The following is a 25953-nucleotide window of genomic DNA, read 5'->3' as shown; positions in this document are numbered from 1 at the left end:
TTTGGCTTGTTTTCAGTTTTGGGCTATTACAAATAAAGCTCCTGGGAACATTTGTGTACAAATCCTTGTGTGGACATATGCTTTCCTTTCTCTTGGGTAAATACCTAGGAGTAGAATGGCTGGATCATATGCTAGGTTTGTATTTCCCTTTTCTTTGTTTTTCCCCAGGATGGAGTTTCGCTCTTACTGCCCAGGCTGGAGTGCAATGGCGTGATCTCGGCTCACCGCAACCTCCACCTCCTGGGTTCAAGTGATTCTCCTGCCTCAGCCTCCTGAGTAGCTGGGATTACAGGGGCCCGCCACCATGCCCAGCTAATTTTTTGTATTTTTAGTAGACATGGGGTTTCTCCATGTTGGCCAGGCTGGCCTTGAACTCCTGACCTCAGGTGATCCACCCACCTCGGCCTCCCAAAGTGCTGGGACTGTAGGTGTAGCCACTGCGCCTGGCTGCGTTTACCATTTTAAGACACTGGCAGTGTCTTCCAAAGTGGTCGTACCATTTTACATTCCCATCAGCAGAGCATAAGGGTTCTTATTGCTCTGTGCCCTTCCCAACACTTGGCGTGCTTGGTGTTTTTTTATTTTAGCCATTCTAATAGGTGTGTAATGATATCGCATTGTGACTTTAATTTCCATTTTTCTAATGTCTAATGATGTTGAGCATCTTTTTAAAAAAATTTTTGCTTTGTTTTGCTTTTGAAACAGGGTCTCGCCCTGTCACCCAGGCTGGAGTATAGTGATGCGATCTCGGCTCACTGCAACCTCCGCCTCCTGGTTTCAAGTGATTCTCTTGCCTCAGCCTCCCAAGTAGCTGGGATTATAGGTGTGCAGCCACCATGCGCAGCTAATTTTTGTATTTTTAGTAGAGACGGGGTTTCACCATGTTGGTCAGGCTAGTCTCAAACTCCTGACCTCAAATGACCTGCCCACCTCAGGCCTCCCAAAGGCTGGGATTACAGGCGTGAGCCACCTCGCCTGGCCAATTGAGTGTTTTTTCATGTGCTTATTTGTATATTTTTTTGTGTGAAGTATCTATTAGAATTTTTGCCCACTTTTCAAAGACTTTGTTATTTTGAGATGATTGTAGATTCATGCTTTTTAACATTCTATTGCATTGTCTGTTGTCATATTTTACCGAGTTTTGAGAGCCTTATATTCTGGATAGTTTTTTTTTTTTTTTTTTTTGGGAGGTGGAGTCTCGCTCTGTTGCCAAGGCTGGAGTGCAGTGGCCTGATCTCGGCTTACTGCAACCTCCGCCTCACGGGTTCAAGCTATTCTCTTGCCTCAGTCTTCCGAGTAGCTGGGGTTACAGGCGCATGCCACCACGCCCAGCTGATTTTGTATTTTTAGGAGAGATGGGGTTTCTCCATGTTGGTCAGGCTGGTCTCAAACTCCTGACCTCAGGTGATCTGCCCGCCTTGGCCTCCCAAAGTACTGGGATTACAGGTGTGAGCCACTGCGCCCGGCCCATTTTAGTGTATTTTTAAAAACTTTTTAAATAGCGTGTTTAGTCTTGGTAGCATGCACCTTGGTTGTTTTGGCTGTTTTGTATTTTGAACTGCCCAGAGTATCTCTTCTGACCATGGCCCTTTGTCTCCCACTGTTTTCCATCTTAGACGAGGAGTTGTTTTTGGTCTCTGGAGTGCCTGTGCTTCGGTGGGCAACATTTTGGGAGCATGCCTAGCTTCTTCTGTTCTTCAGTATGGTTATGAGGTAGGTATTGTTTTCTAGCTCTGGTGCTCTCTCTCTCTCTCTGTGTGTGCACATGTGTGTTGCTTTTTATATATTAAATAATACTGTGGCCATTTAAAACTATGTAGAACTGTGTCTGGATAGGGCAAGGCTTGTATTAAAAGAGACAAACTTCTGTCCGGGCATGGTGGCTCACGCCTGTAACGCCAGCACTTTGGGAGGCCAAGGCAGGTGGATCACCCAAGGTCGAGAGTTTGAGACCAGCTTGGCCAACATGGTGAAACCTCGTCTCTACTCAAAAAATACAAAAATTAGCCGGGTGTGGTGGCGCATGCCTATAATCCCAGCTACTCTGCAGGCTGAGGCAGGAGAATCGTTTGAACCCAGGAGGCGGAGGTTGCAGTGAGCCAAGGTCGCACTGCTTCACGCCAGCCTGGGTGACAGAGTGAGACTCTGTTCAGAAATAAATTAATTTAAAAAAAAAAAGTAGACAAACTGATATATTCATTAAAAGTAGATAAACCTCTGATATATTCAAACACATAAAAAATTATTCGTAACGAAAACACTATGGAGCGTCTAAAGACATATAACCAGTTGAGAAGTATTTGCAACTTGTATTACAGATAAAGGACTAACCTGGGTCAGGCATGGTGGCTCACGCCTATAATCCCAGCACTTTGGGAGGCTGAAGTAGAAGGATCACTTGAGCTCAGGAGTTCAAGATCAGCCTGGGCAATATAATGAGACCTTGTAGCTACAAAAAAAACTACAAAATTAGCTGAGTGTGGGGATGTATGCCTGTAGTCTCTGCTATTCAGGAGGCTGAGGTGGGAGGATTGATTGCTTGAGCCTGGGAGCTGGAGGGTGCAGTGAGCCAAGACACACCACTGCACTCCAATCTTGGTGATGGAGCAAGACCCTGTCTCAAAAAAAAAAAAAAAAAAAAAAACACCAAAAAGCAAAGACTAATCCCCCTAATATGTAAAGAGCATCCATGAATTGATAAGAAAAAGACCAACAATAGAAAGATACAGAATTTGAATATATAGCTCATGTAAAGCATGTAGGAATGGCTTGTAAACATATGTAAAATATTCTACTCACTCCTTATTTAATATTTAACTCCCTATATGTGCTCTTGGAACTATAGAATATAGAACTGACCAACAGAGACAAAAATCTCTGATCTTATGGAACTTAGTCAGCAGAGAAATGCAAATTAAAGCTATGTTGTTTAAAAAAAAAAAAAAGGAAGAAAAACTATACTGTATACTTACTAGACTTGTAAAAATCCAAAAGTTTGAAAACATGTTGTACTTGTAAGAACCTGAAGAGACAGGCATTGCAGTTGAAAGACTAACAGAGTCACTAACTCCTGGAGGGGTCAATATGGAAGTGTCTGTCAAAATTACAACTACGCACACTGAGTAGTTCCACCTCCAGGAATTATTCGCACAGATGAATAGACTGAAACACATGCAAATGATGCATCTACAAGATTCTTTATTTTGGCATTGTTTATAAAAGCCAAAGAGTGAACACAGCTGTCAGCGAACAGGGCCATAGTTCAACCATGATAAACCTGTTGAAAGCAATGCTGTGCACCTCTGAAGTCGAATGAGGAAGCTCTGTATGAACTGATAGAGAGCAGTGCACTGCAGCAATCTCAAAAGTGTGCTAAGTGGACCGGGCGTGGTGGCTCACGCCTGTAATCCCAGCACTTTGGGAGGCCGAGGCAGGTGGATCACGAGGTCAGGAGTTCAAGACCAGACTGGCCAACATGATGAAACCCTGTCTCTACTAAAAATACAAAAATTAGCCAGGCGTGGTCACAGGCACCTGTAATCCCAGCTACTCCAGAGGCTGAGGCAGAGAATTGCTTGAATCCGAGAGGCGAAGGTTGCGGTGAGCCAAGATCGCGCCACTGCACTCCAGCCTGAGTGACAAAGCGAGACTCTGTCTCAAAAAAAAAAAAAAAAACAATGTGCTAAGTGAAGACAGCAAGGGTGCAAAACTGTGTATTGAATGCCATTTGTGTAAGAAGGAAGAATGAAAGAGAATATGCTTGTATTAGCTTGTATGTTTCCAAAACAATTTCTGGGCAGTAAAAATGAACAACAATGGTTATATGTTGGGAAAATCGGGAGAATTGAGCAGATGGGGAAGGTGGGGTAGGAGGGAGAGTTTTTACTGTACTTTCTTTTTTTTTTTGTCCGAGACAGAGTCTCACTCTGTCACCCAGGCTGGAGTGCAATGGCGTGATCTCAGCTCACAACAACCTCCTGGGTTCAAGGGATTGATTCTCCTGCCTCAGCCTCCTGAGTAGCTGGGATTACAGGTGTATGCCACCACGCCTGGGTAATTTTTGTATTTTTAGTAGAGATAGGGTTTCACCATGTTGGCCAGGCTAGTCTCGAACTCCTGACCTCAGGTGATCTGCCCACTTCGGCCTCCCAAAGTGCTGGGATTATAGGTATGAGCTGCCGTGCCCAGCTTTACTGTACCTCTTATTCCTCTATTGCTTGAATCATGTGAATATATTACCTACTCAAAAACCTAAATTATTAAAAGTAAGTTTGCTCTTTTAAAAGGTAGATACATTTTTAAACAGCTCACCAAGAATTTTGGTGTAGTTAGGGTCAGTGAGAAGTCCTTCATTCCCTGCATTCATGGCCGGCTTTATTCTAGGCTTCTTAGCCTCACACCTGGATTGTATAGTTGGTTCAGATGAAAATTTCAGTTCACCTTCTGTGCTGCTCTCAGATTTGACTTCTGGAAACATTGCTTTAATTTTGTCACTCATCGGTTTAAAAATTCAGAGTGTCCACATCAGGTTCCATTCTCTGTTAAATAAAAATTCAGCTGTGCAGCCTGGGGGTTGAGAGTCTTTAATCTAGCTGTCACCTTTCCAAATCAGTTTTCTTCCCTATTATCCCCTAGCAGAAGCCCTCTCCTTGAGTCGTGCAGTAAGCTTTCTATCTCCTTCCACTCTGTGTCTTTGCTTACCGTATGCCTGGAAAGATGGGCAATTGGCTTTGATCTTCCATTCTTCCCTAAGACATTGTCTTACTGCTTCAATCTCTTCAGCTCTTTCCTTCATCTGGATTCCCGTATATGTTTCTCAGTAGGATTGGGCCTTCTCATTTATTCAGCTTCATGGTGCTTTATAATATTGTTTCATGTATTTAATCCCCTCAACTGTACGTAATATCTTCGAGGGCAGATACTATCTTTTATGGGAGGCTATGTGACGCAAAGAACTAGATTTTTGGAGCTAGTCTAATTTCACAATCATAACAGTACCACTTAGTATCCAGGGGAGCTTAATTCTCCTCTCTGAGCCCCATAGAATCACCAGGAAGAATTAAATGAGAAAACACGAGTAGAACACTTTGCACAGCACCTGGCCCAGTAGAAGCTCTCGGTACTCCCTTGCTTCCCGGTCTCCCTTCCCACCTCTCCCCCACCCCCACCTCCCCCCACACGCCTTTAATGAATGTGCTTGTGATGACTGTCCCCAGATATGTAAGGACCACCTTTCCCCCCTCTCCTCCAGTATGCCTTTCTGGTGACGGCGTCTGTGCAGTTTGCTGGTGGGATCGTTATCTTCTTTGGACTCCTGGTGTCACCAGAAGAAATTGGTGAGGAGAAGCCGCCCCTTCTATTCCGAATGTCTTACTATTATGGCCAAAAGGAAATCTGAGGCCAAGAAATCGAATCTCTTTTTTCCTAGGAAAACTCTGAGCTCCTTTTAGTGAGTAAAAGGAGAACAGTACTGCCGTTTGAGTCCTGTCGACATTGTAGCCAGCCCCTGGCACAGCTGGACGTGTTTGAGAGGAGTGATGCACGTCTTTTATAGATACAGGAAAATATTCGCATTTGCAAATGATTTTTATAATTGAGACACTGGCAAGGAATGAACAGGGATGTATTTCTAATTTCACTTCTTGAAACATTACTTTTCATCCATAAAAATGATGCACAAAAATGATACTTAACCTGTAGTTAAGTACAGATTACATACAAACGAAACCACAGAAACAAACAGATGTACAATTCTTCTATCTTTTGAGTATTTTTAGATAGACTGTGTGACTTTAATTGACCTTAGTTGACTTCAGTCTCTGGACCTTCGTTGCTGCTTCTGTAAAATGGAAATAAAAATAACATCACCCCATAAGTAGGGATGTATGCAGAGCCCTTCGCACGTGGTAGGCACTCCATAAACAGTGGCTGTCGCTTTTATTTTAGGTCTCTCGGGTATTGAGGCAGAAGAAAACTTTGAAGAAGACTCACACAGGCCATTAATTAATGGTGGTGAAAATGAAGACGAATATGAGCCGAATTATTCAATCCAAGACGATAGTTCTGTTGCCCAAGTCAAGGCAATAAGCTTCTACCAGGCGTGTTGCCTTCCTGGAGTCATACCGGTAAGGACCGCTCACATCTCACCACAGCCAGAGAGGTATGAGAGCCCGTGACATCTCCTCTGCCTGGGATAAAGCTTCCTTAAGTATTGAGCCTCTGTTGGATACTTTATTTTAGGAATATATGTGCTGAGGAATGTTGTCTAGTGCCCCTCAGCTTATCTGATCTCTAATGCGGGGGTTGACAAACCTTTTCCATGAAGAGGCAGAGAGTAAATATTTTTGACTTTGGGGAACCATCCAGTCTCTCCCCCAACTACTCAGCTCTGTAGAGCAAAATAAGCCACAGAAAACATGGGACAGTTAGATATAGCCAGACTTGGCCAAAGAGCCCTGCTTTCCTGACCCTGATCTGGTATGTGATTAAAAAGGCAAAATTGATATTTTTTAATGTGTGCTTTTGGGCCTTTCGAAGTATTATAGAATTATATGTGGACCAAGAAGAAGGGTTGTGAATGGTTGCTAAGTCTGCCTTGCCCCCTTTTATTATTTATTTATTTATTTATGTTTTTGGGACAGAGTCTCGCTCTGTCACCCAGACTGGAGTGCAGTGGCGCAGTCCTGGCTCACTGCAACCTCTGCCTCCTGGGTTCAAGCGATTCTCCTGCCTCAGCCTCCCGAGTAGCTGGGATTACAGGTGCATGCCACCACGCTTGGCTAATTTTTTGTATTTTTAGTAGATACAGGGTTTCACTGTGTTAGCCGGGATGGTCTCCGTCTCTTGATCTCATGATCTGCCCACTTTGGCCTCCCAGAATGCTGGGATTACAGGTGTGAGCCACCGCGCCCGGCTTGCCCCCTTTTAAAGGGTCCAGAACAGAGCACTCCACAGTCTTTCTTGGTAATGCATTCCAGTGTTTTCCACAGCCTGTGCAGTCAGGAAAGCCTTCTAACGTCTACACTAAATCCCTTCTGCTGCAGTTTTTCTGTCTTGATGTTTCGGGCGCTCTAGCACTGGAGTGGAAGTTAAGAGGCCTAGGTTATGTTTCCAGCTTACCCACTAACTTTCTGTGACACTTGGGGTAAGTCACGCAACCCGTCCGTGTGTCTCAGTTCCCCTTCCCATGGAATAGAAACTATTCCAGTCTTCCCTGGGGCCTGTAACATTGGGCTGTTGTGTTTTGAACAAGCACCTGTTGTTATTTCATTTGTCAATGGTGCTTTATGAATGTGATCCCTCAGGTAGAGTGATCTGTAGGCCATCTTAATACATGCCTGTCAATCCCCTTCTGTCAGTGCCCCCAAGCTGAGAGAACTAACGTTTCCAACAGAGTTAAGTATGAGTTAAAATGTAATTTTCCACAATTCTTTAACCCGGTAATGATATATGATATAAGAGAAATGCAGGTTGCTTTAGACCTGTTCTTATGCTATTGATTATTATCTTTTAACTGGTTTTTCAAGTACTCTGCTGGTAATAGTTTAATTTTTGAGAAAGAACTTTGTTGTGACTAAATATGGACCTCTTTTGCTGTTCCTTTGTTCTTCACAAGCTATTGTTCTCTGACATGGGCAGGGATGTAAAGGAAATCTAGTTAACTTAATTCCTTTGTCTTTGTAGCAGCCTGTCTGGTCAGAATGCACTCGTGATTGGGATTTGGCTCTCTAGGGGGTGGCTGTTGCCTGCCAGGGAAGCTGTTTTAAAACAAGTAATACCTAGGGAATAACTGGCAGCTCCAGGGAAAAGAATATACTAGCCAGACACCCTTTGAAGTCAGCCCCTCTGTTCCCCCCCCTTTTTCCTTTGATGCTAAATGTCAGGATTTCCTGGTAGTAATGTGTTGAATATAGGAGTCTCAGCCCCACCACATCTTCATGCAGCTGCAGCATTTTTTTCCCCTCAAGGGAGAGCCACAAGGCCGATGATGACATGTTCTTTCATTTTTGACTTGCCAGAGAGACTCTCTTCTTTGCCACCAGACCGGGGAATGTGGAGCTTTTGGAAACTAGTGTGAAAGGAATTATCATGCTGCTGCTTTTCTTAGACCGTGCAACTGTAGTGTAGTCCCTTTGCTGTCCGTTGTTCACAGTGTTGCCTTGGCAAGGAGTAGAATAACCAACCCCGTTTGGCTGCTCCCAGTAAAGGCCCTGATGCTTCCTGGACTTCTTTGCCTATGGTTAACGCTGGTTAGTGGCATGAATACCATTCCTCTTTGTGTGAACAAAGAAATATGGGTATGTGCCGTGCCTTATAGGTTCAAAACACTGGCTTGCTTCTACCAGAGAACTGATAGGAGGAGAAACTGGAGACAGCTAAGAAGTAGCCATATGTGTTTTTTATTCCAAAGGCCTGCTGTACATGCCTGTCTAGAAGTTAACAGGGATGAAGAGCAGAGGGAGACTAGCTGAAGTCAGGCATGTGGGAGTTTGTAGAGATGTTTAATTGTAAAATCAGGTTCTGTTCATCCTAAATTCCTTTATTTTGTTTTGCTTTTAAATGACATTAAAAATGGTGGTCATCCTGTGCTATTTGTCCCTCGCTGATAGTTGAATGCTTTTCTTGTAGTACTCATTGGCCTACGCCTGCTTGAAGTTAGTCAATTACTCCTTCTTCTTCTGGCTCCCCTTTTATCTGAGTAACAACTTCGGCTGGAAGGAGGCGGAAGCCGACAAGCTGTCCATTTGGTACGACGTTGGAGGGATCATAGGTATGCCAGTGATGTGTCTTTTCCATAATAAAGAGTTAGTCACTAGTGATCTTTTACTGCGTTGTGAAATCTGGCCTCATTTAAAGTTTTATTACTTATTCTACAGCCATTTTGCCTAAACTGTCCTGCTAGTAAACAGCCAAACTCAAAAAAAAAAAAAAGAAAAGAAAAGAAAAAATAAGAGGTCCGTAGAAAGGAAGACCCAGCCTAAGGCAGCGCTGTGATTTATTGGACTCTTTTTTCTTAGTCCTTTGTTGATGGATCAGTTCTTTTGTCTCGGGAAGCACATGGGAATCTCTTTAAATGCAATCCTTTCATACTGCTTTCTCAGTGATATCTTAGCTCTAAAGCTAATTGTATGTCAGAGATCCAAGTTAGAATGTGAACGTGTTCATTGTATCTACCTCCCGCCTTCCCCACCTTCCCCAGCCTAAAAAGGAAGAATACACCAGTCCCCCACTTATCTATGGTTTCACTTTTCGAAGTTTCAGTTACTCTTAATACCGTACAATAAGATATTTTCAGAGAGACCATTCACATAACTTATGTTACAGTATATTGTTATTATTTTCTATTTTGTCATTAGTTATTGTTAATTTCTGTGCCCAACTTATAAATTAAACTTGATCGTGGGTATGTATGTATAGAAAAAAAGCATAGTATATATAGAGTTTGGTACTGTCTGTGGTTTCAGGCATCCACGGGGTCGTGGAACATATCTGCTGAGGATAAAGGAGAAATACACCTTAGTGTGTAGGTCATCAGATCATAGAGGTAGACATAACAGCAGGGATTAATTTTTGTGAATGTTTTACAGTTGTTTCATTATAAACGAAGATTTTAATAGTGGTTTTTTTTTTTTTTTTTTTTTTTTTTTGCTGTAGCTAGAAGTATCAACAAGGAAGTAATAAGTATGAACAAGGAAGTAAGATAGAGGAGCAGAATGTGTTTTAGTGGGTATTACTTAAATGGCTGTGCCAGATCTTAGTAACCTTCAATAATGTTAACATTTAGAATTGTGGTGAGACTCAACTGCCGTGAGCTTGTGAAAGCAGTCTGTGCTAGGAAATCTACTATTACTGTATTTGAAGTTGGCTGCCCGTATTCTTAAATCCAGAGCCAAAGTGAGGTTGCCAGCTTTAGACCTCACCATATTCTGTATCCTCTGAAGTTGAAATTGTCCAGCTGCCTGCTATCTGATAAGGACACATCAGATGTCCCATATCCCCTAGAACTCAGAATGGTGCTGTATGTGACATTGTTGCTTGAAAGATTCATATCCCTGCTTTTTAAAGATTGTGTCCTATTAGCAAACCATAACTGCTAAATTTTATTTTAGTGAATATTTACTAGCCACTTTTTTTTTTTTTTTTGGAGATGGGGGTACTGCTCTGTCACCCATGCTGGAGTGCAGTGGCACGATCTTGGCTCACTGCAGCCACAACCTCCTGGGCTCAAGCGATCCTCCCTAAGTACCTGGGGCTACAGTCATGCACCACCACACCCAGCTAATTTTTTTGTATTTTTTGTAGAGATGGCGTTTCACTGTATTCCCCAGGCTGGTCTCAAACTCCTGAGCTCAGGCAGTTTGCCCATCTCGGCCTCCCAGAGTGCTGGGATTACAGGCGTGAGCCACTGTGCCCACCTACTGGCCTCAATATACTGTAAGGCACAGTTTTTTGGTTTTTGAGACATGATCTTGCTCTGTTGCCCAGGCTGGAGTGCAGTGGCATGATATAGCTCACTGTAGCCTCAGCCTCCTGGGTTCAGGTAGCACGATACGGTTCACCACAGCCTCAACCTCCTGGGCTCAAGCGATCCTCCTACCTCAGCCTCCCAAGTAGCTGGGAATATAGACACGTGCTACCACACCCGGCTAATTTATCTTTTATAGAGATAAGGGCGCTGTGTTGCCCAGGCTGGTTTTGAACCCCTGGCCTCAAGCAGTGCCCCAGCCTTGGTCTCCCAAAGTGCTGGGATTATAGGTGTGAGCCACCATGCCCAGCGAGGCGTAGTTCTTAATTCATTATCTTTTAAATTAAAAAGAAAAATCAAAAATAACATTCACAACTTGTTTTTGTAAGGGATAGCCGATGGCTTTGACAATTTTTCCTTTTTTCATGTTTTGCTGTCTGATTTGTGGTCTCCTGTCCCCATTGGTCAACATGGCGATTTAACAGACAGTTTACTCCTAAAAGGAGGTCATGGAGGACCCCTTTTCAGGGAGTCAGACATATTTTTTTTTTTTTTTTGAGACGGAGTCTCGCTCGCTCTGTCGCCCGGCTGGAGCGCAGTGGTGTGATCTCGGCTCACTGCAAGCTCCGCCTCCCAGGTTCACGCCATTCTCCTGCCTCAGCCTCCCTAGTAGCTGGGACTACAGGTGCCTGCCACCACGCCCGGCTAATTTTTTTGTATTTTTAGTAGAGACAGGGTTTCACTGTGTTAGCCAGGATGGTCTCCATCTCCTGACCTTGTGATCCACCCGCCTCGGCCTCCCAAAATGCTGGGATTACAGGTGTGAGCCACCGAGCCCGGCCCAGCCATATTTTTTGATAGACCAGTGTCAGGCTGCTGCTAGTGAGACTAGAGGGCAAATGGGGAGCACGCCTCAGGTGAGTGAGCTAAATTAGAAGTGATTTTGATTGCTCGACACTCTGCTTGAAGGTGGAACTTTGCAAGGCTTCATCTCTGACATACTACAGAAGAGAGCGCCGGTTCTTGCCCTGAGTCTGCTTCTGGCAGTTGGGTCCCTCATCGGGTATAGTCGTGAGTATTCTTTTGCAATTACTAATTCCTTTGCTCCCCTAATCTGGTTGGAATAAGGCATTTGTCTGGAGTCAGTGACCAGTGCTGGGGAGAGCCTGGAGACCAGCTTCAAGACCCAATGTGCCACCTTTGCATTGTCCTGTGAATGCCTGGGAAACCTGTCATCACATCGTTTTATTTGTCTTGGGAGGAAACTGGCATCTCTTTTGCTTTGTTAATTTGCTTAAAAGCTTGCTTGGGAGTGTATATGCTTTGTTTGGGGGAGGCTCCAGAGGCACGGCATTATAGCCAATAAAACAATAAAAAGGGAACAGGTTTCAAAAGCGAAAAGATGGTAATTAGTAGGTTTGGTATATGTCCCTTAAGATGCTGCTGAGACAGGAGTAGAGCTTTTCTTTAGCTTTTAGAAGTCTTGTTAGCTTGAGCACCAGCAAGAGGCAGACGTTACAAATCAGAGTTGAAAGAGGCAGAGAGAGTTGTGTCTCTTTGTTGTCTCTGGGAGTGATTTGTGAGGTCACGGAGATATAGATCTTTGCGTACTGTTGGCAGAGGCACATGGAGTCTGCTTTTCAAGTCATCGTGGTTTGTCTGTTTCTTCCCTCACAGGTTCTCCAAATGATAAGTCCATCAATGCCCTTCTGATGACTGTTACAGGTACGGCACATGACTCTGCTCCACTGTGCTTCTGTTACTCTGTAAATTCAGAGGAAAAGGGAAACTGTTTTCTCCCTCAATTTGAATAGTACCGAAACCTTAATTACAGAGAATTCAAATTTTAAAAGGAAAAACATCTCCTTTTCCAGATTCTTTTTCTCTGCTGTTTCTTACATGACCTTCTCAGTCCTATTGTGACAGAAGCGGTCCCTATTGACAGAGATTTTCTAAGATTTTTGATTACTGCCCCAGCTTCTGCTCTTACCTCTAGAAGCGACTTAGAAAGATGCCACATGGGAGACCAATTCACCAGCTTTCAAAAAAATCCACAATAGCTCGTGTCTCCTCCTGTGTTGGAATAGGTCAGCATTTTGTCACTTGAGCACTAGATAAAATAGTTGGGTGCATTTAGGGACTATGTTATAGAAAAATTACTTATTTTATTTATTATTTATTTATTGAGACAGAATGTTGCTCTGTTGCCCAGGCTGGAGTGTAATGGCGCAGTCTCAGCTAACTGCAACCTCCACCTCCTGGGTTCAAGTGATTCTCCTGCCTCAGCCTCCTGAGTAGCTGGTAATATAGGCGTGCACCACCATGCCTGGCTAATTTTTGTATTTTTAGTAGAGACATGGTTTCACCATGTTGCCCAAGCTGGTCTCAAACTCCTGATCTCAGGTGATCCACCTGCCTTGGCCTCCCAAAATGCTGGGATTATAGGCATGAGCCACCATCCCCAGCCAGAAAAATTACTTATTTTAAACTTTCTAATTTTATTTTTATTTTTGAGAAGGAGTCTCGCTCTTGTCACCCAGACAGGAGTGCAGTGGTGCGATCTCAGCTAACTGCAATCTCCACCTCCTGGGTTCAAGTGATTCTTCTGCCTCAGCCTCCCAAGTAGTTGGGATTACAGGCACCTGCTACCACGCCCAGCTAATTTTTGTATTTTTAGTTGAGACAGCGTTTCACCATGTTGCCCAGGCTGGTCTCAAACTCCTGACTTCAGGTGATCTGCCCAACTCAGCCTCTCAAAGTGCTGAGATTACAGGCATGAGCCACTGCGCCCAGCCAGAAAAGTTACTTATTTTAAACTTTAGATCATGCTTGGGAGAGTGAGCTGCTCATTCTACTTGGGGTACATGGGACTGATTCCAGCAGTGGGACCAGATTCACCTGGGCCATCCCATGCCTGATTCATGGGCAGCCTCACTGAGAGCAGTGGCAGATAGAGTCACCTGTTCCATTTCAGTGGCTCTTTCCTCTTTGCTCTTTTTTTTCAATATTTCTGGTTGAATTTGTGTAGTGGAATGATCGTATGATGCAACTCTACCATAATAGAATTTATTTGACAAGCTAGTGCAATTAGTTATTAATGAATGTAAACTTCACAGGATTAGAAAGGCTATGTGTTTCACTATATTTTTGTATCTTTGGGTTCTGCAAAATATACTAGAGTGTCACATAATTCAAGAAGGGATTTCAGGAACGTGGATGTTAACTATTAATAGTTTGAAAATGATACTATTTGGGGGTTTCCTTTTTTTTCCATTTCTCTCCAACATATTAAGAAAACTATTGGGATATTATTTTGCCTTATGCAGTAGATTGCTGATGGTTGTGAATTGTGTTTTAATAAGAACCTGTTCTGTTTATGACTTCAGGATTTTTTATTGGTGGACCTTCTAATATGATTAGTTCTGCTATTTCCGCGGACTTGGGTCGCCAGGAGCTTATCCAAAGGAGCAGTGAGGCTTTGGCCACTGTCACAGGAATTGTTGATGGTTCGGGGAGCATTGGAGCTGCAGTGGGCCAGGTGAGAGAACAGGAGAGAGGCTGGGATTCTAGTGTCTTCCCTCAAAGGCGGCTGAATGTGAACCTGCCCTCTGGGCCTCGGTAGGTGGCACTCTTGTGCTGTAGAACGCTGTTCCCAGAGCCCAAGGACTTCCGTCTCCTCTCAGGACCAGCTGATGCGTCCTAATGTAGAGGGACTCTCCATTGTTTTTAGTTCCTTTTTTCTACTTATACTTCTAGATTCTTCCTGTCTGCAAATAAGCTAAGACCTCGTAAGACAGACAGATCCTTCTGCCCCAGCCTGCCACCCCCTTCTTTCTTTCCAGGCTGAACTTGGTATTCCATAGTGGGGAGTGCTTCTTGTTATCCCCCCTGGCACGTGGACCCCACCATTGCTGTCTCCCGTCTCCCTTTCCCAGACACTCTACTGCATACACGTTCCTTCCTGGGCCCGGCCAGACGTGGCCATGGACTCTGCAGCTGCTTCTGAATCACTCGCTCTGCTTCCTGTGTGTCCAAAAATCTCTGACTGTATCTCAAAGAGTGGCCTATAAGTGTCTGGTATCAGAATCATCTGGGACACTCATTAAAATACAGAACACCAAGCGTACTACAGACTCGCTGAGTTCGAACCTATGGATCTGTATTTTCAACAAGGCTTCTTGGTGATTCTTCCGCACTCGGATGTTTGAGATCCCTACACTAAGATTGGCCTACTATACTTAGAATTATTTACATTGACCTTTTTTTTTTTTTGCATAAATTCAGGCTTTCTCTGGGACAGATATTTCTTTTCTGGCAGAGTCATGAGTCATGCCTCTTCTAGGATATACCACTACAGATTGTAGAGTACTAATTTTGTAGAAAGATGGATCTGAGAGTCATCTGTATGGATAAAAATAGTTGAACCTGTGGAAGTGAATGAAACATTTAATAGGGAAAGAGAATGTTGGCCGAGCCTCAGGGAATGCCCAGAAAGAAAGAGGAAGGCAGCAGAGTAACCTGTAGTCAAGGGAACTGCGTTTGAGAAGGCGTTAGTAAGGTCATGGATGTAGAGGGGTCAGGAGAAAGAGAACTGAAGGATTTGTCTCTTAGGCTCTTAGTTTTGACATCTAGGAGGTCATTAATAACCTTGAAGATTATTGTTACTTGCTTGGTGGGGGTGAATTGCTGATGTCTGATTGCTAGTGGTTAATGAGAGACAAGTATTGAGGTAAAGTAAGCCACGTTAATACTTTGACTACCTAGCTGTATTTTAATAGTCTATATGCACTTGTTAATGTCTGTCTCTCCCACTATAACATAAGCTTCCTGAGCGCAGCATTTTGTTGTATGTTCTTCTGTCACCTTAGTACCTAGAACAGTGCCTGGCACACAGTAGACATTACTTGTGGAATGAATGATTGATATGCTTAGCATATTTGATTATAAGACTAAAGGGCAAAAAACCCCAAAGAAACAAAAACCTTAGCAAAGGCTTGAAAAATACGCTTACCTGATCATGCTCTGGAGTGGGAATCGAAAAATGCTCCCAGCCATCAGTTCAGACGTCTTCATCTATGGGATAGAGAGTGGCTGCACTGGGCATCCTTTTCTGATATTATATTATTTTAAGTTATCCTTCCTTACGAATGTTTTCTTCACTAACTAAATGGGTGCATTATAATGAGTATTTCAGAGAATTTGCTTTTATTTAGATTGCCTCACCTGCCAGTATCCGGATCCCTCACTGTGAACTTGGGTCCTAGTCTGACCTTCGTGGTTGGGGAAGCATGTCTGGAGTAAATCACTGTTAGCTTCACTCATTCCTCTTGCATGTTGAGTTTTGAATGATTTCCCATTGCCTAAGGGGTGAAAGCCCAAACTCTGTGACTTAGCGTTAAACTCTATCAGCCCTGTCCTTAGCCAGTGTACTAATTTACCCTGAATAACTTTGTTGCCCCATCTTTCCCCGACTTCCCAAGTAAAGAATTGTTTCTCCTTCGGGTTGCCATAGCAGTTGATGCGGTCCTGTAGTAGGCACCTGTCATGGTGTAAGGGTGATGCACCGTGACAGGTGCTCTGCTTGTTTCTTTCGTCTTTGTATTCCCAATGCTTAGTGCTTTTGTTGACACATACTAGGGGTTCAGTAAGATTAAATTGCAGTATCTGCCCAAGAGAAATGAGAACAAATGTCCACATTAAAACTTGTACATGAGGCTGGGTGTGGTGGCTCATGACAGTAATCCCAGCACTTTGGGAGGCCAAGGCAGGAGGATTACTTGAGGCCAAGAGTTCAAGACCAGCCGAAGCAACATAGTGAGACCCTCATCTCTACAAAAAATAAAAAGTTAGCTGAGCATGGTGGTATGTGCCTGTCCCAACTACTTAGGAGGCTGAGATGGGAGGATCGCTTGAGCCTGGGAAGTCAAGGCTGCAGTGAGTCATGATCACACCACTCCAGTCCAGCCTGGGTGACAGAGCCAGACTCTGTCTCTCTCTCTCTCTCTCTTTTTTTTTTTTTGAGACAGCATCTGACTCTGATGCCCAGGCTGGAGTGCAGTGGCAGGATCTTGGCTCACTGCAACCTCTGCCTTCTGGGACTCAAGCAATTTTCCCACCTCAGCCTCCCAAGTAGCTTGGACTGCAGGTACCCACCACCACGCCCAGCTAATTTTTGTATTTTTTTTTTGTAGAGACAGGGTTTCACCACGTTGCCCAGACTGGTCTCAAACTCCTGGGCTCAAGTGATCCTCCTGCCTCAGCCTCCCAAAGTGCTAGGATTATAGGCATGAGCCACTTGCCTGGACAAGACCCCGCCTTAAAAAAAAAAAAAAACAAACACAAAGTTGCAGTCAGTTTGGAGCCCCCCTATGCTTCCTGTAGTGGATGATGAGACCTCTGCTTTTTTGCTACACATGATGTGATCTAATATAAATCACATAGTCGTTCTGCATTAATTTTTTTCACGTGTACATTTCAGTAACAATGTGATTAAAGAATGCCACCCTTTTGTGTCTGTGGCCACATTGATTTTTGACAAGGGTGCCAGGACCATTCAATGGGGAAAGGATGGTCTCTCAATAAATAGTATTGGGAAAACTGGATATCCACGTGAAAAGAATGAAGTTGGAGCTGAGGAGTAGGGGAGGAAAGACAAAAAAAAAAAAAAAAAGAATGAGGTTGGACCCTAACCTTACCTCATATGCAAAAATTACCTCAAAATGGATTAAAGGCCTAACTTGAAGAACTTAAAATTATAAAACTCATAGAAGAAAACAGGGACAAATCTTCATGACAAATATGTACAAATGAACAATAAGCACATGAAGAGTCTCAGCATCCTTAGTCATTAGGAAAATGCAAATCAAAAACACAGTGAGCTGTGACTTCATACTTACTACGATGGCTGTAATTAAAAAACAGGAAAGGTGACTGGTGTTGGCAATGATGTGCAGAAATTGGAGCCCTGCATTGCTGGTGGGAATGCAAAATGATGCAGCTTCTGTGAAAAATACTTTGGTGCTTCTTCAAAAAAATTTAAATAGAATTACCATATGACCCAGCAATGCCACTCCTAGTTATTTCCCAAAAGATTGAAAACTGGGGGCCGGGCACCGTGGCTCATGCCTGTAATCCCAGCACTTTGGGAGGCCAAGGTGGGTGGATCACTTGAGGTCGGGAGTTCGAGACCAGCCTGGCCAACATGGTGAAACCCTGTCTCTACCAAAAATACAAAAATTAGATGGATGTGGTGGCAGGTGCCTGTAATCCCAGCTACTCAGGAGGCTGAGGCAGGATAATTGCTTGAACCTGGGAGGTGGAGGTTGCAGTGAGCCAAGATCACACCACTGCACTCCAGCCTGGGTGACAGAGGAAGACTCCGTCTCAAAAAAACAAAAAAACAAAAAAAACTGGGACTCAGATGTTTGTATGTCAACATTTATTGCAGTATTATTCATAGTAGCCAAAAGGTGGAAACGACTTGGGTCCATCAGCAGATGAATGGAGAAACAAAATGTGGTATATCCATACAATGGAATACTAATGAGCCATTAAAAAGAAATGAAGGCAGGTTACAGTGAGCTGTGATCATACCATTACACTACAGCCTGGGCAACAGAGAAAGACCCTGTCCCTTTTAATCCCAGCACTCTGGGAGGTTGAGGTGGGTGGATTACCTGAGGTTAGGAGTTCGAGACCAGCCTGGCCAACATGGTGAAACCTCATCTCTACTAAAAATACAAAAATTAGCCAGCAGGGTGGCACCTCAGCTACTTGGGAGGCTGAGGCAGGACAATCGCTTGAACCTGGGAGGAGGAGGTTGCAGTGAGCCAAGATCGCACCACTGCACTCCAGCCTGGGTGACAGAGCAAGACTCCATTTAAAAAAAAAAAAAGTCCAGGCGCAGTGGCTCATGCTTGTAATCCCAGCACTTTGGGAGGCTGAAGTGAGTGAATCACCTGAGGTCAGGAGTTCCAGACCAGCCTGGGCAATGTGGTGAAACCTCATCTCTACTAAAAATACAAAAATTAGCCAAGCATGGTGGCTCACACCTGTAATCCCAGCTACTCGGGAGGCTGAGGCAGGAGAATCACTGGAACCTGGGAGACAGAGGTTGCAGTGAGCAGAGATTGCCCCACTGCACTCCAGCCTGGGTGACAGAGCAAGACTCCATCTCCAAAAAAAAAAGGAGTGAAGTTCCAATGTAGTTTACCTTGAAAGCATTATGCTAAGTTAAACAAGCCAGACATAAAAGGACAAATACTGTGTTTCCATTTACACGAAATACCTAGCAGAGGCCAGTTCATGGAACCAGAAAGAAGAGGTTAGCAAGGGCTGGGGAGATGGGCAGTTAATTTCTTAATAGGAACAGAGTTTCTATTTGGATGATGAAAACGTTTGGAAATAGATGGTCGTGATGGTTGTACGACATTATGAATGTAACTGATACCACTGGATTGTACACTTAAAAATGGTTAAAATGGGCCGGGCACGGTACGCCTGTAATCCCAGAACTTTGGGAGGCCGAGGTGGGCGGATCACAAGGTCAGGAGATCGAGACCATCCTGGCTAACATGGTGAAAACCCATCTCTACTAAAAATACAAAAAATTGGCCAGGTGAGGTGGCAGGCACCTGTAGTCCCAGCTACTTGGGAGGTTGAGGCAGGAGAATGATGTGAACCTGGGAGGCAGAGCTTGCAGTGAGCTGAGATTGCGCCACTGCACTCCAGCCTGAGCGACAGAGTGAGACTCCATCTCAAAAAAAAAAAAAAAAAAAGGTTAAAATGGCAAATTTTATGTAAGTTATATCTTACCATAATAAGAGAAAAAAAGAAAATGGGTTAAAAATGTGCAATTAGATCCTTTTCAATAATTGAAAGTAAAGTAAAAGAGTATGCTGTAGGATGCAAAGGTAGTACTGCAACACTGTGAGCAAACAGCCTAATTGGAAAATCAGTGGCATACTTAAAGACAAACTATTTTTGAGGCATCAGTTATAGTACCTTTCATTGGAAGAAAGAATGATTAAATGGGAGTGGCTTGTGGATGTTCATCTTCCTCGCTAAATAGCAAAGTGAATAAAAATAAACCTTCTGAACTGACAACTTCTATTATACAGTTTTTCCATTTGGACTCTGCATGCTTAAATGGGCCATTAATCACAGCAGGCACATGTATGTGGAAGAGGTTTGTAAACTGCAAAACATACAAATCCTGTTCCCTTCTTATTTTCTAAAAGCCATGTTTAATCTACTTTTTAGCTGCTTCCTTTTATGAATTTATAAAGAATTATATTGTAATTTTTTTTTTTCTCCCTTTCAGTATTTAGTGTCTCTGATCCGGGACAAGCTAGGATGGATGTGGGTTTTCTACTTTTTCATTCTCATGGTAAGTGTGTGCTCCTTTAAAAAAAAAAAAAAGTCATTTTTCTATTAATTAAGTTCAAAGCATTTACTTAAGTCACTTCAGCAAAATTGTTGATTACTTTTAAAGGCTCCTTTGTGAAAAGTAACATTTTATTAGTCTAAAAGACACATTCTTCTTCTGCTTCTTTTTTTTTTTTTTTTTTGAGGCAGAGTCTCACTCTGTTGCCCAGGCTAAAGTGTGGTGGTGCGATCTCGGCTCACTGCAGCCTCTGCCTCCCGGGTTCAAGCGAGTCTCCCATCTCAGCCTCCCGAGTAGCTGGGATTACAGGTGCCTGCCACCACACCTGGCTAATTTTTGTATTTTTAGTAGAGACGGGGTTTCACCATATTGGCCAGGCTGGTCTTGAACTTCTGACCTCAGCTGATCCACCCGCCTCGGCCTCCCAAAGTGCTGGGATTACAGGCGTGAGCCACCGCGCCTGGCCTCACATTCTTTTTAAGGAAGAAAAAGGCTCTCAGTTTGCTCTTGACCTGAGTCTAATGAATATTGCCATTTATGATTTCAGAAAAACAAGAAGAGACTTATTTAAAGTATCACCAGCCCCTTAATCAGTACACTCTTTAGGCTACCCTCTATCTGCTGAATATAATTTAGGAATTCTGAAGTAAATGATAATGTATACCAAGCAACACTGAGTTAAAAGAGAAGCATTGCTGTAATTAACACTGTCATGTTTCCCGGTTCTAAAATGTTGATAGTTTCTTGAGGAAATATTTATGATGCCCTAGACATTCTTGGCTGGGATTCTCTACTTTCTTGGAAATAGCCAATACAGAGTAAGGCCTTGTTTATTTTTATTTATTTATTTTTTTGAGACAGGTCTCATTCTGTCACCCAGGCTGGAGTGCAGTGGCACGATCACAGCTCACTATAGCCTTGACCTCCTGGGCTCAGGTGATCCTGGGCTCAGGTGGTCCTCCCACCTCAGCCTCCTGATTAGCTGAGACTATAGGTGTGTGCCACCATGCCTGGTAACTTTTTGAATTTTTCCTAGAGGTGGTTTCACCATGTTGCCCAGGCTGGTCTCAAACTCCTGAGGCTTTGTGCTTTTAAAATGTTGCTCTCTGTTATGAGCTGTGACATACTCAGGCATGTTATTGTGGGACAGTGCTCAAGACAGGTCTACCTGAGAGAGTCTGGAAGGCACCAGGGATGCATTCAGTGTCCTGTCCTCAAATTCAGGGCACTGTAATTGAAAGCAGCCTCCACCACCCCTACTCCAGGCAGCTGTCCTCTTGCTGTGGTCAAGGAGCCCCAGGATAGTCCAGCTCTGGGAATACCTTGGAGCTTTCGTCTTATTCCCATCTAGTTTCCAAAGACTGGGCCATGTAACTTGTGTTCCATTTCTGACATCCATGCTAAGTAGAGGGAAGTATCTTGTGATGAACTTTCTGATGTGATCATACTAGAAATTGTAGTAGAAAGAAAACTTTATCTATTATAAGGATCATTGTTGTTAATCTGAGCCTCTGGTCTCAGTTCTCTGCTCCGCCTATGGCAAATTATTTGTATGTATTGTTCTTTTTTTGGCAACTGAAATGTGATGTTGAGTGTTTTGTAATATTAGCCATGATTTTCAAAATCATTTTCTAATTCATTGAAGATTAAACATTATCTTTGTATGAAGTCAAAATGAATGTAATTGTCCAAATCCATTATTATGTTCAAAACATGACACTCTAACAGAAGTAAATTGTTGCTGCATATTTGATACTATTTTCTCTTCACAGACAAGTTGTACAATTGTGTTTATCTCGCCATTAATAGTGAGGGAAATATTCTCTCTCGTGCTAAGGAGACAGGCTCACATATTGAGGGAGTGACTGGTGCCCACGAGACAGAAAGAACAACGTCAGCCACATCAGGACTGCTGGGGCTTCGAGTCTGCCCTAATTTGGGTTTGTCTAGGAGCTCCAGCCTGATCTTGGATTGTTAGGCGTCTCTCAACACTGCCAGCCACCTGAGATGCTGACCAGTGGTGAAGGCTGCACTAGTTTTCTACACTACAGGAATTATTGTTGATGATTTTTGCTGTTGTTTCATGAATGTGCCGAGTGACTTCTGACTCTGCCAGCATCTTTGACCTCTGACTCTGCCAGCATCTTTGACCTCTGACTCTGCCAGCATCTTTGTTTGGCCTATTGAGGTTTAGCGTTTTAACCTTAACTGTTGTTTTGGACTTGAACTTTCTCTAGCCTTGAAAACAGAGTGAACAGGAGGCAAAGCCACGTGTGGTTTGTGTTGGTGATATGCTCCACAAATGGAAGAGATCATTGCATTTTGCTTTGGTAATGAGTTTACAGAGAGTGGCTCATCTTTGAAGCATCAAATCCTGATCAAATGCTCAAGCTGGACCGAGCTGCAAGCCTGCCTTGGACAAAGAATCCCTTTGTTCACTGTGGTGGGAAAGATCACACTACATGCCTGTTGATTGGCTCAGTCACTCTGTGTCTGATCTAAACGTCATTCAGCCCTAGAAGCATGAATAGCTTCAAATTATTGTCAACTTGTTCTCTTCCATCTTCATTCAAATTAACTTTGACTCCTGGAAGTATTTCGTCTTCCTTTCAAGGACCATAAGGTACATCAGTTATCTTGAACATTCTGACGTGTAAAGGACCATAAGGTACATCAGTTATCTTGAACATTCCGACGTGTAACTCAGAGCCGAAGCACTCCATCCCAGATTTGTTGTCTGGGAACTTTAGGATCCTCTAGGAAGCTAATCTGCTTAGTCTATTTTTAGAGGATTGATCTCTGGCACAACCAGCTTCCTGGAGTTACCTCAGCAGAAGACTAGAATTAGAGAAAAGGGAAAGACCTTTTTTTCTAGTAAGTGTCAAGTACAGATGCTCTTTGACTTATGATGGGGTTATGTCCCAGTAAACCCATTGGAAGTCAAATGCATTTAATACCCCTGACCTACTGAACACCACAGCTTAGCCTCGTCCACCCTAAATGTACTCAGAACACTTAGAATTGCCCACAGTTGGGCAGAATCATCTAACACAAACTCTATTTTATAATCAAGTGTTGAATATATCATGTAATTTATTGAATATTGTACATTATGTTGAAATTGCAACCATTTCACACCATTGTAAAGTCCAAAAATCAGAAGCCGAGGACTGTCTGTACATGACATTGAATCACATGAATGGATTACTAGGGCCTGAGGGGTGTCCATTCTTTAGAAAAATGTAGAGTATATATATCTTCAGGGCTGTGAATTCCATACTAGTTATCAATATTTTAAGATCATTCTGTATATATATATTTTAAATTATACAAGCAAACTAGGAGGAGAATGTGCAATTTTGAGGGATACCTAATTTGCATTGGGCTAGGGGATATTTTTCAACCTCTTGCTTTATACTCTGATATGGGGTGTGTTCATGAACTTGTTGATGTTATTTAATCATACAGATTTCCAATCAGTGTATTGCTCATTTACTGACAAAAAGGGAAAATACGAAACACAGAAAGGGAAAATAAACTGACATTTATAATGAATCTCCATTTCGTTACTTAAATCTATATACCATGAGCACTGAGATTTAGAATGTGATCGGTGCCCTTATGTTTCCTGATACTGAGCGCTCCCGGGTGAGCCCACGCTGACCCACAGCATTGCTGGGTCACGTGCTCCCTCACCTGAGGTGCTGGGGTGGCTTGTTTCCATCTGTTCTGTGAAAACTTGCCCTTTCCCACTGTGGAAGACTGTGCACGGTTTGGATGAATTGCCCGGTTGTAAGTTAAGGGCCGTCTGTTTTCTCATTGAACCTCTTGGCTGGCGTTTGGCTCAGTTTCCTTTCCAGCTGCACTGTGGGTATGGCCTCATCTTTGTGTCCCCACGCCAGCCTGTGTTTTCTTACCCAGTTGAACCTTAGATCGGTGACTGTTCCCCTGACCTTTCTATGGCCCCCGAGCTGTACTGAAATGAAACCATTTAACAATTTTTTTTGAGACAAAAGTCTCGCTCTGTCACCCACACTGGAGTGCAGTGGCACGATCATGGCTCACTGCAGCCTCGACCTCCTGAAGTTAAAAGCCATCCTCCCGCCTCAGTTCCCGAGGAGCTGGGACTAGCCTCCCAAGTAGCTGGACCGTGCGCCACCATGCCTGGCTAATTATTTTTAGTCTTTTTATTTTCTGTAGAAACGAAGTCTCACTGTTACCCAGGCTGGTCTCAAACTCCTGGGCTGAAGCGATCCTCCCACCTTCACCTCCCCAAGTGCTGGGATAACAGGCATGAGCCACTGGGCCTGCCTAAAATGAAATTACAAAGCAATGCTCAGCACTGGACAACATGAAATAAGGATATATCCCCTTATTCTAGTTCTGCCAGTCTGTGCAGGATTTAATTTTTTTTTTTTTTTTTTTTTTTTTGAGATAGAGTCTCACTCTTGCCCAGGCTGGAGTGCACTGGTGCAATCTCGGCTCACTGGAACCTCCACCTCCCGGGTTCAAGCAATTCTCCTGCCTCAGCCTCCCAAGTAGCTGGGACTACTACAGGCACACGCCACCTTGCCCAGCTAATTTTTGTATTTTTAGTAGAGATGGGGCTTCGCCATGTTGGCCAGTCTGGTCTCTTAGCTCCTCAAGTGATCCACCTGCCTTGGCCTCCCAAATTGCTGGGATTACAGATGTGAGCCACCGCGCCCAGCCAGGATTTAACTTTAATGAACATTTAAGAGTTCACTTTATTTTCTTCTTAATATCTTCTCCCTTGAAAAGGGAAGAGAAAACCATAGTGAAAGCTAATTTGAAAACGCATCCTTTCCTCACAGCCAGATCGTCGATGCTCGCTAGGTTGAAATAAAATGCTGCGGTCTGCCTTTTCTTTTCAGAAGGTGTTTTTTTTTTTTCTTACAGTTTCAAAGGAGGAAATGTCTCTCCCTACTCCTTCTTATTCTGTCCTTTCCTGGTTCCCGAGGAACCAGAGTGCCACAGTCAGCATTCCTGCAGCAGTATTGGAGGAGCTGCTGTGCCTCATGATGTTCCGTGGGATGGAGAATGTGCAACGCTCTCAGTCCTTTGCGCCCCTTCCCTTTTCCCTTTTCCCTTTTTTTTTTTTTTCTTTTTTTGAGACAGGGTCTTGCTCTGTCGCCCAGGCTGGAGTGCAGTGGCACGATCATAGCTCACTGCAGCCTCAACCTCCTGGGCTCAAGCAATTCTCCCACTTTAGCCCCACTCCGAGTAGCGAGGGCTGTAGATGCACACCACCACACTCAGCTAATTTTTAAATTTTTTTTTGTAGAGAAGGGATTTCGCTGTGTTTCCCAGGCTGGTCTCGAACTCCTGGGCTCAAATGATCTGCCCACCTCAGCCTCCCAAAGTGCTGGGATTACTGGCATGAGCCACCGCACCCAGTCCCCTTCTTCAAAACCTCCAGAAGTCCTCCTGCCTCCCAAATCAATATATGGTAAAGCCTTTTCTTTTCCCTACCGGCTTGGCTTTTCTGACTAATGTCCTAGTTTTCTTTTTGCAGCTAAACCCTTTGAGCTAATAGACAGTATCTGCTGCCTTCCCATCTGTACTACTCATTTCCTCCTCAACTAGGTAGCTACCTGTCTGTCTGTTGGCCCAGGACAGTCCTGGTTTATACCTGTCACTCACCGTAATTATCAATGGCACTTTCTTTTGCTCTCCGAGTGTCCTGATTTGGACCCCTTATCTCTAGCCTCTGGCTTCATCAACCTACAGAAACCATGCATTGAGGGTCATTGAATTTTGAGATTTTTTTTCCCCCTCATCCCGTATTTGTGCTTGATACCTGTAACCACTTCATCTTTCCCAGGACTTTTTCTTCTTTGGCTTCTCTGGCATTTTAATTTATCGAATCTTCTTACCGACTATCCCTTTTCCTGGGTTCTCTCCTCTGCTCCCCCTGCGCTGGTCTCCTTTCTACTTTCCCTGATGAGCTGTTTTTGTAATCTACCAATAACCCTGTCAAGTACTTAATGAACAAGAAGCCACTAAAGAGAGGAATGGCATCTGTTTGTTAATGACTATCTGGTGTATAGTTAAGAACAGCTGGTCTCAGGGGAGGGGAATGGGC

General features: G+C 43.6%; 1 protein-coding gene across 13 annotated transcripts in view; it reads left to right on the top strand.

Moving 5' to 3' along the window:
- Nucleotides 1-25953, top strand: part of SLC37A3 (solute carrier family 37 member 3) — a 100857-nt gene that overhangs the window by 37467 nt on the left and 37437 nt on the right. For 2 of the 13 annotated variants that reach the window (XM_024249310.3, XM_024249311.3), the window contains 9 exons: nt 1617-1713; nt 5252-5336; nt 5947-6125; nt 8629-8770; nt 11435-11536; nt 12143-12190; nt 13852-14003; nt 19788-19853; nt 21688-23405. In XM_024249310.3, the coding sequence (XP_024105078.2) occupies nt 1617-1713; nt 5252-5336; nt 5947-6125; nt 8629-8770; nt 11435-11536; nt 12143-12190; nt 13852-14003; nt 19788-19853; nt 21688-21828 (1012 nt within the window). In that variant the 3' untranslated portion in view covers nt 21829-23405. 13 annotated transcript variants of the gene reach the window in all.

Source organism: Pongo abelii, chromosome 6 (assembly GCF_028885655.2).
Source record: "Pongo abelii isolate AG06213 chromosome 6, NHGRI_mPonAbe1-v2.0_pri, whole genome shotgun sequence".
Classification (NCBI taxonomy): Eukaryota; Metazoa; Chordata; class Mammalia; order Primates; family Hominidae; genus Pongo; species Pongo abelii.
This window is presented reverse-complemented; position numbering and strand designations above follow the sequence as displayed.